Source organism: Camelus ferus, chromosome 12, assembly GCF_009834535.1.
Source record: "Camelus ferus isolate YT-003-E chromosome 12, BCGSAC_Cfer_1.0, whole genome shotgun sequence".
Lineage (NCBI taxonomy): Eukaryota > Metazoa > Chordata > Mammalia > Artiodactyla > Camelidae > Camelus > Camelus ferus.
Genome location: NC_045707.1, coordinates 32168403 through 32183189, shown reverse-complemented (window position 1 = coordinate 32183189; position 14787 = coordinate 32168403). Strand labels below are relative to the sequence as shown.

Here is a 14787-nt window from a genome sequence, read left to right as displayed (position 1 = left end):
TAAAATTTTAATTAGAGGTTTGTTCTTTAGGTTTTTCTTTTATCACTCAGCTACAGTCATGATTACAGGCATAGGCTGCATTATGTTTAACTGTTTATACTTACCCAAATATCCCAGCACCCCATAAAGGATTCTTTGTCACGTGATCATTTTATGCAACCTGAGACATGGCATATTAAACTGCTTACTTACATGTCTGCCTGGACCAAATAACAAGGATGTTAATTATCACTAACATGAGCGCTAAACTTGTTTAGACCAAGCCAAGCAATGGGAAAATATAATTTGTAATAATATGTATGCCTGCTACTATGGAAAATCCCTTGAACAATCCTCTGCATGACAACTTTTAAATAATTAGAAACGATTATTGAGACATAGAGAGCTGCCTTGAATTATCTAAGATTTTAATAGTTCAGTCAACTAAAGAGAAAATAAATCATAATCACTCACTGTTTCTGTATTCAGAATACATTCAAAAACCTCAGATTTGTTTCTCTATTTATTTCTACCCAAATTAAACCTTTATCAGATGTAAATTTTTGATTCAAGTCCTCTAATGCAAATCTTTACATAACATGCTTTAAAAAATGATTAAGCCGACTTAACTTACCCTTTGCCTGAAGTCTGAATCAGCATTTGGATTTAGCCCTAGAAGAGCCTGTTCATCCATTCCTGCTGCTACACTTGGAGTTTTCTGATCACAACAGATGTGCCCTCTGATTCCACAGAAGAATCCACAAACATCTGCACACACGTATAGAAAGTTGAAAGAAAACAACACTTGATAAACAAAACAGATAGATAACATTAAGCAAAGAAGTTTAAAAGTTAAAAGAACTTCTTTTCTAACTATCCGAATCACAACTAAAGAAGCCTAAGTCTCAGAAGAGTGGGCCTGCTAGATACTCCATTAATGTGGAATTTTTAAACATCTAAGGTATGCCATTTTCTTCTTCAATATCATCAAAAAAGTTAGCAAGTAATTATTTTCCACTTGAAATAGAAGCATCCAATTTATGGAGTGCTGTTCCTACTACTGCCAGCAAAGTACAATTGTGCACTATATTAAGTAAATAAAAAAGACAAATCCAGAGATTATCTTATTATACTAATTATTATAATCTGCCTACTGCCATTTATCAATAGCACAAACCTTAAAAAAAAAAATTAGAATGGCTGACCAAATACTGCCCTCAGAGTGCAACATCCTTATTGGAGAATCTACCAAGTACTTCAGAAGAAGTCAAATGAAAAAGGAGAAGAGTGAAAAACAAGTCATTTAGCTTTTGAACAACGGGCTAGCTCTACCTTTTACGGATCTCTGCTCTTGCCAGCCCAATTCCAGAAATGTATTTCAAAAAATATTTTTTAATAGTAGCTATAAAAATCAACAATTTAATGCTGACTACTCTTACTTAAGAACTTTTTAGTCTCTGGAAAGTAATGCACTTTTTCACAATATAGGGTTTAATATTCTCAAATAAGAACGTGATCAGCTCCAAAGGGCAATGGATTTTGATTAAATGTATTATTTGCAGAAAAAAGAAAAAAATTCTTCCTGAGGTAAGGAGACCAGGTCTTACTACTCCCATTAAAAGGCTGTGAAGCTTTTTTTTTTTTTTTTAATTATCATAACCAAAGAGAAGACCAGAGCCTAAAGAGGTCAAGAACCCAATGGGGACGGGCGGAGGGGGTGGAAAGGAAGGGGCTTCACAGCCTTTTTGGAATGGTGAGGCCAGGATAAGATCCAGGTTAAAGAAAAAATTCTTACTACAACATGCTTTTCTGTCTCCCCCTGGGCCTTCCTGAATCAAATGATAAATCAGGGTATGTGCTGGGAGCCTTGGAGAAGAAAGCTTGGCCCCTTCTCTCACGGTTACCATCACACTCGTGGACTACATGGAGGCAGTGTAACTCACCACTGCCCTCAGGATTAAAATCCAAACACTTTCCAGTGACTCCTCACCATTCTGCACTCCAACCCAGCAAGACCAGTGGTATTCTGCCTTTCATCTTCTTTGCACACACTGCTCTTTTCTTGTTACGTGGTTAACCCCTGCTTGTCCTTCAGAATTCAACTTAGAGATCACCTCTTTTAAGAATCCTTCTTTGACCCCTATTGTTGAACTCTCCCAAACTGGATTAGATGCCCCCTCTAAGTGCTGATATGCTATCTGCTTACTACTTTTTTTCTCATTCACCTTAAAGGAAGGAGTGACCTTCTGAATATTCATCCCTATGTCCCTAGGACATAATATAACAAGTTTTGGATCTGGAAAGCCCAGGATTGGTACTCTAATCTTGTCATTTTCAAACTGGGGCCATGTGGACAACTGTGAAACCTGTGAGAGCCCTTTCTATGAATGGGGAAAAGAGCATCTGCCTCATAAAGTTGTAAAGACTTCAATGAGATAAGGTATGTAAAGCATGCCTGGCACATAGTAGGCTCTCAATAGGTTATTTATAATTCATAAGCACATGGGGAATGGGAACTACTTGGAGCACTCTAGATTTATCTTAGCATACCAGTAAACTGGCATTTTGAACAGAGGGAAAAACAAAACAGGCATCGGTTCTCTGCCCCTTTCCCCTCAAAAAAGACAAAATTTGATGACAATTCCTCTGAAAAATGCACACACAGAAAGAAAAGAATCCGAGTTTCTATGAATCTCAGATTGAGGAGTCCTATAAAAGATTCCTTGAATTTGGCATGGCTTTAGGGGAAATTGCATAAGCTAGGTCACTTGGATTCTATCAAGGAAAACAGCAAGTGGTCCTAAGGAAAAAAATATCGCAAATAAAACAACCGAAGGAAACAAACTTGTTACAGTTGTTAGTACAGAAAGAATCCCCCACGGTGAAGGCACTTGGATAAAAATCAGTATGCAATAGTAAATTATCTACATGTACGCAAACAACTGAAAAGCTAACAATCTTTGCAAAAAGGTGACAATTTTCCCAATAAAAGGTTGTGCATGAACACAATGTTCTAACACGACATAGCCGTGCAGGCTTAAACATTTGTTGCAATGCGATAAACACTTCAGTTATGTATCTAGCAAATGTTCTTCTGGGGGGAAAGCGAACAACATACTTAAAATATTAAGCTCTAACTTTTCGACAGATTAAATCAAGAATCAAAACAATTTGGAAAAATTCCTCTACACTGTTCAAAGATCAGGACTGAATCTTTCCAGGCTTTTAACACCACGCTGACAAGTCGCTTTTACAAAACGTAACTTCCCCCAGCAACAACTAATTAGCACTTTCAAAAAGTACTCGTTTTTTCTGGTCACAGAGAAACATCATGCTTCTCTACTCCTGCAGAAATGTGAAGGGAAGAGCAAAAATGGCGTGTCCATGCTGGCAAATTACTACAGAGAAATAATATTTTTTTCTTTTTTGTCCTGGGGATGGGAGGATGGGGAGTGGACCAAGTTTGAGTTCTCTGCAGTTGAAACTGGTGGGATACGCTACAACTATTACAAATGGGCACTTTTATTATATCGGGGGCTGCAGACGACGGGGGCCCTCCTCGGCCGGCCTTGCCCCCTTTCTTCCCTCGGATCCCTCCCCTAAAGGAAGCCTCGTGGCAATTCGGGTGATGAAACACTCGGCAACGAGCGGCCACGCACTTGGGGACGCGCTCTGCCGTGGCGGCCGCAGCTCGGACCCACCCCCACCCAGTCCACCCAGGCTCGGGGCGCACCGCCATGGAGGGCCCCCAGCCCGCACCCCTCCTCGGAATGGGGGCTCTCCGGGCCAGTCCTCCCGACCAACTTCCCCGCAGCCTCGCGTGGACCAAGCTGGGTCCGAGTCCCGCAGCCCCCGAGCCCCGAGTCACCTTCTCTATCACTCCATCCCGCCTCCCCGCCTGCACTCCCGACGTCTGGTCAGCGGAGCAGAGGGGCGCCGCAAGCAGGAGCGGGGAGAGCGGCCCTCGTCCTTGTTGCCGTCGTCCTCCGCCACGGACGCAGCGCTAACGCCGGAGACGGAGCTGGCCGGGGCCGCGCGCCTCTCGCCGCTCCGCGTCCCCTGGCGCCTTCTCTTGCGTGGCGCCGGGCCGGCAAGATACCAAGCAAGCGGGCGGGGTCGGAGCCCCAGGAAGGGAAAGAGCGCGAGGGCCGGCTAACGCCGCCGCCGCCGCCGTCGCCGCTGAGTCAGCGCGAAGCGCGCTCCCCGCGTCGGCGCCGCGCGGACCAAAGCCAGCAGCCTCATGGAGCGTGCGGACGGCAGACCGCAGGCCCGGGCCGGGCGCCTACAATTCCCAGCATGCAACGTGCAGGCGGCGCTTCCGGGCGGTGGGTCGCACACGCGCGCCGGGCGCTTGCTGGGAGGCGTGGTCGCCGGGGCCCGCGATGCATGCCGGGATGGGGCGTCCGGCAGGGATGGGGCGTCCGGCCCGAAACCCTCCGTGCTGTTGAATGCCTTGTAGCTTCTGCCCCGGGATGGGGACCCCCTCACCTCACACACACCCCCGGTTGGAACTGCGTAGCAAGTTCCATAAACGCCTCGACAAATAGTTGGTAGATTAGAGTACAGAGCTCCCGAGAGCTGCCTGACTTGATCCAAACCACGTGTGAGTCAGTTGTTTAATTGCTTTTCTATGGTCCCACGTGTTCGCCCGCATGAGGGTCCTCCGATGAGCGCTGAAATTTTGTTTAATTTTCACTTTAAACGTACTAACATTTTTGTCATTCGTGAAAAGAAGGAGCGCATTCTTGGGTAGTCCTACTCATAGGTTTCTTCTGTGATACTATTTGTTTATTCACCGATTAGTTTATTAGTGAATAGAGATCGTACGAGCTCAACCTGCGTAGATTTGAGTCCCGGCTCGCCCTACTCCCGTCAGGCACCACCCACTCACTAGCTGTTAACCTCAGTTTCAGGCACGTTACATAATCTATCTGTACTTAAATTTACTCGTCTGTGAAACGGTGGATGATAATAGTACTGACCTCAAAGGGTTGTTGTCAGGATTGAGATAATGCATGTGTTTGGCAAACAGTAAGTGCTCGGTACTTAGGTTTCTTTGTTGATTATTAAGTATGTACTGATACAGACTAGGTTGCCCTCACAGGGACCACAGTGAAAAACAAAACTTGGGAGAGGGGAATGGAAAGAAAGTAGAATAAAATTAATGTAACAATTTAACAGCTACATTTATTTAGTGAGCCACCATGTGCAAGACACTGTACCAGGCATTTCATCTGTAAAGTATCTCGAATCACTTTTGCATCACGTTTATAATTTACTTGTTTAAAATGTCAGGCTAGGATTCCTGTCCTATTTCAGTGCATCCCCAGAGTCTAGCACAGTGCCAGCCTGTAGTTAAAATTCAATGGGTGAATGACTGCATAGATTCGTACTTTAGCTGTGTGGGTCAACTACTGACTTTGGAGGCCCAATACTAATTCTGATCCAAGTGGCTCCAAAGTCTGTAATAAGTCCAGTGTATTCCACAGTATCATCCTAAAGAACCTCAAAATGCAGTCTGTTGTATTGTTACTGTCTATATTTGCCTCTTCCATTTGTAAATTCATTTTGTGGATACTTAATATGTTAAGTATCACTACGAAGTTTATCTACAGCTTACCTACTATCTACAGTTTATCTAGTAACATTGGCCTATTTATAATTGTAAAAATTTCTCAATTTTGTAAACTCATATTATTTTGGAACAAATAGGGAAGTGCTTGTAGTCAAACTGAAGAGGCTCTGAGAGGGATGTTAAATCTGACTATTCCATATTCTGGGTCCCCCATCCATAAAGGGATGGACAGTTTTTCATCTCAGACTAATATAAAATTCTAGTTATCAAAATGTTGACAAAGAACAGTCATTATTTTGACTTAAAGCACATATGCTTGCATATGGCAGTGCTTTTATGTACCAAATGCCAACATTTTTTAGCATTTATTATGTGCCAGAACAGTTCTGAGTGTTCAGATATTAATCCTCACAATGAGTCTGAGATAGGTACTAGCATTGTGCCCATTTTATAGTTGAGGAAACTGAAGTTCATAAAAGTTAAGGAGCATAGCTGGGATTCAAACCCTTATAGTCTGATTCTAGAGTCTGTGCATCTAACCCTTGTCTCTCAAATGAAGTTCATAAAAGTTAAGGAGCATAGCTGGGATTCAAACCCTTATAGTCTGATTCTAGAGTCTGTGCATCTAACCCTTGTCTCTCAAATGAAGGTCCATTAAAGGATGATGACATTGTAGAACTACTGTACTAAGTCAGTTCTTCTTACTATAACTATGCTGAGGCACCTCTCTTACAACAATAAAATTGTTCCCATCCCATATTTCCCTTTTCTTTCAATTGCCAGAATACTTGAAAGAATTATGATAGATAACATTTATATATTTCATTGTGGTTTAAATATGCTTTCATATAACTTTTCTAATTTGTTCCTCTTAATCTTGTAGGGATGGAGCAGATATCATCATCATTTTTAATTTACAGATAAGGAAACCAAGGAGGATTTATTTATTTTTTAATTTACTTTTAATTGAAGTGTAGTTGATTTATGCTACAGTTAGTTTCAAGTGTACAGCAAAATGAGTCAGTTGTACATACTTACGTACACGTTTTCAGATTATTTCCCATTATAGCTTATTATAAGAAACTGAATATAGTTCCCTGTGCTATACAGTAGGTCCTTGTTGTTTATCTATTTTATATATAGTAGTGTGTATATGTTAATCTCAAACTCCAAATTAATCCTAGGAGGATCTATTTTAAGCAACATCCTAAATCGCATAGCTAGTAAATGGTGGGCTAGAACCCTAGACTCTTGAACGTGGATTGCTTGTCTTCAGTACACCGTATGCATTACCTACATTTAATCTTCCAGTCACTCACTTCTTGTAATTTGTTTTCTAATCCCAAATCACTGCTACTAAAACTATTCCAAATTATCCAACCCTGTGACCATTTTTATTTATTTCAACTTTTCTGTTGACTATTTCCTTTCTCCTTGAAATTCTCTCCTCTCTTGACTTCTGCCCTGTATTATCCTCAAACTCCCTTTACTTTTCTGACTACTCCTCTTTGTCTTTACTTTATTCCTACTTTTGTTCCCTTAACATGACTTCCCCAAGGCCTCCTTCTTAGCATCTGGCTATTTGTTTTCTGCACTTGCTATCAGTAATTATTTCCATGGCTTCAATACTCAGTTCTACAAAGATGACCTCCCATTCTCTACTTCTGGTTCAAAGACTCCATACTCCCAACTTGTGTTACCAGACACCTATACATAGCACTAGCACGCCAACTATAACATGTCCAGAACCAAAGTCATAATCTTACCCACAAAATACATCTCCCTCCTGATGTGGCTATTTCTGCCAATGCATTCAACCCCTCAACATAACTCAGAACTCTTAGGGTCACTATTGTCACTTTCATGTTCAATGACCCAGTTCAGTTTCAGCATAGTGTCCATCTATCACATCTATCTTTTCTGTTCCTTTCTTTATTTCCTCTACCCTACATTAGGCTTTCAAAGCTTCTCTTCTAGACTTATTGAAGGAAATTTATCCATTACTTGAAAGTTATTTCTAGGTGGTGAGACCGCAGGTGATTTTTGTTATCTTCCTTGTACCTTTTTAGATTAAAAAAAAAAACAAATTCTCCACAGTAAAAATGTACTACATTCATTAAAAAAAAAATACACACTTAAAAGAACTGACTATAATAAAAGGAAAAAAAAAGTAGTTTTATTCACTTTGAGAATTTATTGAATGCTACCTCCCTCATGAAGTATTTCCAGATTTCCATAACCAGACTTGTTTAATCATTTCTTTGATGTTGTTTTTTTCCCTCCACCTCTCATGTCATTAACATATTTTAATATGTTTTTCTTTTGCATTAAGTTTTGTGATTTTCTCACCTATTAGTCAATTCTTGAAGACCAAAAATATGTTTTATCCTGATTCTGTTTATAGTTAATAATTTATCAGTAAATATTCGTGAAATGTATTGAATCAAACCCCAAATAATATAATGTGAGCTGATAACCACTGAGTTCTGTGTCAGATTCTCTTCTTCATCTCAATTCTTATTAAGCCTAGTGCCATTGTCACCAAAAATTCATTCATGATGGCTCCTTGGCAGAGAAGCCAAGAAAATAGGTCAGATAAGCTGTTGTTATTGGTTCTAGTCCAATCATTGGTTTCTTTTAGGGGCAGTGGGTGTGAAGCAGGAAGCCTGAGGCAGAATAGAGCACTGGGGCATTATTTATTAAGCACAAAAAAACAGAACAGTTGTTTGTTTGTTTGCTGTAATCCAAAGCATTTGCATGTTCCCTTGGACTTGTTATAATGACACCTCTCCTCCATGTCAGTTGATTGCTAATGTTGTAGCTATATAAATAGTTAGTATCCATTAATACTAAGTAGAAATTCCATGGGATTCTTAAATTAAACACTTTTAAAAATTCAGGTTCTATCTTCCTAGAACAGATTTCAAGTATCTCTCTATACTTACTGTCTGTCTTTAGCTTCAAGTTGGGGGATGGGAACACTTGGGATCCCTAGACCCATTGAAGGGCACTTCTGATTTGAAATCCTTATGGAGTTCTTATGATCTATGCAAGGCCCATTGATCACTTCTCCACCAAAAATGAAACTTAAAAAAAAAAAAGTGAAAATGTCATTCTTTTGTTTGTATGTTTGTGAACGTAGATTAGATTTTGTCTTGAGCCTTAATCTAAAATTTAAAAAGTTAAACTAGCATCCAACTGAATGACCATATAGGTACCAGGAAATCACATACTTGTTCAATTTATTTTAAAAATACTTACATAGTGTTTGCTCTGTTCCAGGTATCTGTTCTAAGTACTTTAGAAACATTGCTAATCCTCATAATGTAGTAAAGAAAAACCTTTGTTTTGTTGGAGGTTTACAGGGACACCATGACCTAGCCCACGCTGCAAGAACAAAGAATGCCTGCAACAAGAGGATTACAACAATCAACCACACCCCCTCCCGTATTTTTGTATAAAAGGAGCCTGTATTCTGACTAGAGCAGGATAGTTCTCCAAGACATCAGCCTACCATCCTCTCGGTCTGCCGGCTTTCCGAATAAAGTCTTTATTCTTTGCCTCAACACCTCATCTCCCAATTTATTGGCCTGTTGTGTGGCGAGCAGAACAAGTTTGGACTCAGCAACAATAATAACTCCATGGGGTTGGTACTGTTACTCCATTTCACAGGTCAGGAAACTGAGGCAGTGAGCAATTAAAGTAACTTGCCCACAGTCATTTTTTTAAACTACTGAGCGAGAGCTGGAATTTGAACCCAGGTCATCTGACTCTACAGACCTATGCCCATAACTACTGTCTTTTCAAAGAATTGACCATCCTTGCACCTAAGGCTATTCTGTTCTTCTAGTTAAGGAGAGTGCCTTTGGGGATTAGTTTTGGGTAAGTAATGTTCCATTCCTTTTGATGGTTTCATCAAGAAACACCTGCTAAGCACTTGATTGAACAGGATCTGTACCAAATGCTTCCTGAGTTTGGGTGGATTTAGAAGATAAAGAGCAAATGCCTGTGTAGGGTGTGTTTATGTTAAGTATTCACCTAAAGCTTACTGAAAGATAAGGGAATATGGATACTTTACATGTCTGCAGTGCTTTCAGAAGTTGTAAGTCACTGCCTGTGCTCCTCACGCCGCTCTTTGGTTAGCAGGGCATATTTTAGTAGTTTCATTTTATGGGAGCTGAAATGAGGCTCAAAAAGATGAAGTGACTTTCCAAAAATCTCAGATAGTGAGCAGCAGGGTTAGTGGTCTAATCCAAGTCTCCTGACTCCAAATCCAGGGATCTTTCTCCTATATTAAGCCCTTTCCTGTGATCTGAACTTTGCTGTTACCCTGGCAACCATATAGAACACCAAGTGCTGGGAAACCATGAAACTCCTTTCTCTGTACCACAAAATAAAAAATTTAACTGAGGTCACCTTAACCACCCGACCCTTTGTCAAATTTCTTTCTTTGTGTGCGTCATCTTCACGTTCGTTAAAGTTAGTGCCCTTGTCACCAAAAGCTCGTTTATGATGGGCTTCTTGGCAGATAGGTCAGATATACTGTCTGTCTTTTCTGGTCCTGGACCAGTTGTTCTGTTTCTTAGTCCCAGGAAGTGGGTACAGAACCAGGGGCCTGAGAGACACGAACAGCAGTCTGGAGTGAGGCCCTTCCCCACACTTGGCCTCATATTTTACCTCTGCTGTAGCCATTTGACTCTCAACCACTCTTGTGAGCTGTCGCTATTTGGCAAGGGTGATGGGCCGCTGCCTTCTGTTGGTTTGAGGCAACAGATTCCGGAATGGTTTAGATGGGGAATAGTCTTTATTTCAGAGGAAACAACCATGCCTCTGGGGCTTCCTTTTCATCCAGTTATGAAGTTAACCAAGAGTCAGATGTATGATCAGGTTCTAAAAAAAACCTTAAATGCTAGGTCATTTAAGATTTTGTCAGCAGGTGGCACTTCTCTCCTTACTCACTAGCCTCTCTGAGAGAAATACTCTTCTATTTCTTTGCTGCTACTGAGTTCCTCAGACTTGTTTAGCCACATCCAAACACTTCTCAGTTCTCTTTTGCTGGGATTTAGTCTACAATATCTGTTTACACGTTTTAATTTATTAATACTCTTTCCACAAAGGATCTGAAATTGCTTACAACATACAGTATGCAATAGTAAAATATGAGGAAAAGGAGAATATAAAATGGAACAAAGACTGTATCATTTGATTCTGGGTTGCAGGTAGCTGAAGCAAAACATACAAACAAAATATAAATATATGGTTTTCATAACCAGGTCTCTGGGTGAACGTGCAGGCAGAGAGAATATCTTTTCTAAAATTTTAAATTAAAATATAAGTTCTCACCTAGGGTTACTGGAGGCTAGTTTTTGTTGTACTCATCTCTCTAACCTAACTTATAATATGTTATTCCTGGTCCGTAAAAACTAAGCGGTACTTTTACCACCCTGCAGCCTCAAGGCTGCATGATCAGCATTTCTCACCCTCTAAGCTTCAATTTTTTCAACGTGCAGGCTTCACTCATTCATTCATCCTACACGATGAAGCTCCCACTGCCTTACAGGCTGTTGTCCCGGGCACTGAGAAGAGAGGCATATCCATCACGTAGGCTTAGGTGTCCCCAAACCCATTTATAAGATTCCCTTCTGTCAAAGAGCTTTTATGCAGTTGAAGAAAGAAGAGCTATGTTTCTACTCATGAAAAATTAGCTATGACAGGCAATGTTATAATCAAATGCCAGATCTGTGTGATTGGCTTTAAAAGGGCCCTAGGATTGTTCTAGATTTACAAATCAGTAAATTCCATCTCATTCAAATTTCTAATAGAAACCCAAATTAAAACTGCGCCTTCGATACAGTTCGTAAAGAATGGCCTTGTCCGCAACAGCTAGGGTAGGCGAGGGTAGGGGCTGGTGTGAGTGGAGGGCTCCGGGATGCCTGGCGGCCAAGAACTCGAAAGACCGGCGTCGCGCCCCGCCCACTGTTGTCTGAGGTTGGGACCTGGACCGGCGGCGGGGACGGGCAGGGGACTCTGTGGAGAGCGGGATCCCCGAGCCTGGCTCCGAAGCTGGGGGTCGGGCCCCAGCGCCCCGGGGAGGCGGCGGCGGGGCGGAGGCTTTGTGACGCGCGCGGGTTCCACTGCAGGCGGCGCGGAGGCGGGGCGGGGCAGAGGCGACTGCGGCCCCAGGCACTCGGTCCGGCCGTGGGCGCCCCGCATGGCCAGCCCGGCGCCGTCTGGCTTCCCCGCGCGCAAAAACAGCCGCCTGGACGCGTTCCTGAGGAGGCATCTGCCTCCCGAGGTCTACGATGCCATCCGCGCCTACGAGCCGTGCATCGTGGTATCCGACTCAGAGAAGCACACCTTAAAGTACGTGGTGCTCAGCGACCGGCTCATCTACCTGACCGAGAACCCGCCCAAATCCATCCGGCGAGTCGTGGCGCTGCGGGACGTCGTGGCCATTGACCTGGTGAGGCGCAAGGGAGGGCAGCGGGTTCGCGAGAACCCCCTTCTTGGGGCCCCCAAACCCTCCTGCACGCGGGAAGGACGAGGAGGACCTTCCCCACCCCGCCCTGGACTCCCGTACTCTTTATTTCACTTAGCTAACAGCCACACAGGGACATCTGTGGATTGCTGTACGCACTCCGAATAAAGATGCCTTTTCCGTTCTCCTGTGTACTCGCCATCCCCTGTCCCCCTAAACAGGGCGACAGATTTGAGAACATAGCCCACTATCGAAAATATGCTTTAAAGGCAATCCTTCGTTCATTAAGCACCTAGCCTGTGCCGGGCACTGTGCTAGACACTGAGGATGCAAAAATGAAAGGGTTCCTTCTCAGAAGCTGCTGTAGGAGGGACAGAAAACCAACACCAACACAAATAAATACCATTTGTAAGTGCTATTATGCCTTGTTTACTTTTTTTTTTTAATCCTTAGGGCTTATAGCCTGTTAGGTGTTCAGTATGAATAAGTGAATGAATGAATGCATGCATGCATTAATAAGATGTGCACTGGATGCCTGGCAATCTCAGGTGGCTTACTAGATCCAAACTGGGTTCAGGCCATGCTGGGAAAACTTCCTGGAAGGAGTGTCATTAGAGCGGAGCCTTTAAGGAGATACAATCTGTCCTAGTCTTTAGTGTGCTGCTACTGTATCCCTTTTGTCCAGGAATAGATTTACCTTATAAACCAGCAACAGCTTGGAAGCAGTCTCCTCTCCAGTTACTGTTTTTCCCCCTTGGCTCCGTTTGTCTCAGCTGCTCTCCAGGTGTGTTCTTCCTTTTTTCCATTGGAGACAGGTGTCTAGCCTCGTTTTTCTTTCTCTTGCCTGAGTCTCTGCGTCCCCCAAGGGAGAGGCTGGTGAGACTCTTGATGGGGCTGTTTTGCCAAGAAAGTCATACCTTGTTTGGAACACGTCTGTAAGGAAATAATAAAATTAAATGGAAAACAATTTTTTCTGACACATTGTAACTGACTATAGTTGAATAAAAAAAATTAAATGCTTTCTCTACTTGAAATACCTCCGTGGCTAATGTCACTGTGCAAATTTATTTGCTTCATTTGAGCAAAAGTTGGAGGTAAAACTGCCTTTTCCTCACTGCTACCACTTGCATTCTCTTGAACTAAATTAAAAAAAAATTTTAATTTCTGACTATTTTAGAAAACATTAAATGTTCAACTTTTTCTAGTGTCTGCAGTGTATAAACATTTATTCTTTTGACAGAAAGTACTGTTACTCTCCCCAAAAAGAGACAGTGTATGTATTTCAATAGTTGTTATGTATCTTTCTTTTTAAGTTGTCCGAATCTGTAAAGTACAGAAAGCTCCCTAAGTCTCCTAAGCCAAGAATCCTATAGGAAGGCAAACCAATTTATTTGGTGATGCTTTATGTACAAAATTGACCTTTCGGGCATATAGAGGAATGTGTAATGTCTATAAAGGTGCTGAACAAATCTAAGTGTTTTAGCAGCATGATAAATTGAATGTCCATCTTACATGATATATTTTAACTTTGGTTAAAGTTGTGGTGGGCAGAATAATGGCTTCCAAAAGATATCCCCAGAACCTGTGAATAGTTTATGTTACATGGCAAAGGGGAATTACAGTTGCTTGCTGATCAGCTGACCTTAAATTAGGGAGATTTTCTTGGATTATCTGGGTGAGGCCAATGTAATCACAAAATCCTCAAAAGTGGAAAAGGGATGCAGAAGAGTCAGCAAAGTGATTCAGCATAAGAAAGACTCGACTGATTTTGAAGGTGGAAGGAGACCACCAGCCAAGGACTGTGGGTAGCTGCCAGAAGCTGGAAAAGGCACAAAAACAGGTTTTCTCCTAGAGCCTCCGAAAGAAGGCAGTCCTGCTGATACCTTGATGATACCTTGATTTCAGACCAGTGAGACCCATTTCAGACTTTTTTTTTCTAAATAATATTCTCTTTTCTATTTTCCAGCTTTTTTTCCTATTAATGTGCGTTTCAATTCTGAATGTTTCTTGTTTTTCTTCTTACAAAAGTAGTGCATACATACTGTAAAAAGTTTAGGAAATACAAATAAGCAAAAATAAGATAATCTGAACCACCATAGTTTCACCACCCAAAGATAACAGTGTTCATGTTTGGATACATATGTTCCAGGCATTTTTCTGTGAATTGATATACATATATATCATATATCATTTTAAAATAATGTGATCATAATAAACACAAGGTTTTACAAACTGCTTTGTTTCCAGTTTCAAATATTACATGCATATTTCCCCATGCTATTTATTTGTTTATTTTTAAATTGAAGTGTAGTTACAATGTGTCAATTTCTAGTGTACAGCATAATGTCCTAGTCATGCACATACATATATTCATTTTTATACTCTTTTTCATTAAAGATTATTACGAGATACTGAATATAGTTCCCCTTCCAGCTTAAAATCTTTTAAAATTAATTAATTAATTAATTTTTGTGGGTGGAGGTAATTAGGTCTATTTATTTCTTTCTTTTTAGAGGAGGTACCAAGGATTGAACCCAGGACCTCATGCATGCTAAGCATGTGCTCTACCACTTGAGCTATACCTTCCCCCCCCATTTTTTTTTTAATTTAAGTCTAGTCAGTTTACAACATTGTGTCCAATTTCTGATGTACAGCATAATGTTTCAGTCACCCATATACATACATATATTCCTTTTCATATTCTTTTTCATTATAGGTTACCACAAGATATTGAATATAGTTCCCTGTGCTATAT

The 14787-nt window shown here is 41.4% G+C and overlaps 2 protein-coding genes across 4 annotated transcripts in view; one reads left to right on the top strand and one right to left on the bottom strand.

Moving 5' to 3' along the window:
- The window catches only part of XPOT (exportin for tRNA), a 134079-nt gene that overhangs the window by 28011 nt on the left and 91281 nt on the right, over positions 1-14787 (bottom strand). Inside the window, exons 3-4 of one of the 3 annotated variants that reach the window (XM_032493318.1) lie at positions 12730-12965; positions 614-747 (exon numbers count right to left, since the gene is read on the bottom strand). In XM_032493318.1, coding sequence (XP_032349209.1) covers positions 614-673 — 60 coding nt within the window. In that variant the 5' untranslated portion in view covers positions 674-747; positions 12730-12965. Of the gene's footprint in view, positions 1-613; positions 748-3847; positions 4154-12729; positions 12966-14787 lie in introns of those variants that run through there. The other 2 variants (XM_032493317.1, XM_032493320.1) reach the window with 2 other exon arrangements.
- The window catches only part of C12H12orf56 (chromosome 12 C12orf56 homolog), a 68406-nt gene continuing 65025 nt past the window's right edge, over positions 11407-14787 (top strand). The window contains exon 1 of the mRNA XM_014565743.2: positions 11407-12017. Coding sequence (XP_014421229.2) covers positions 11484-12017 — 534 coding nt within the window. The 5' untranslated portion in view covers positions 11407-11483. The remainder of the gene's footprint in view (positions 12018-14787) is intronic.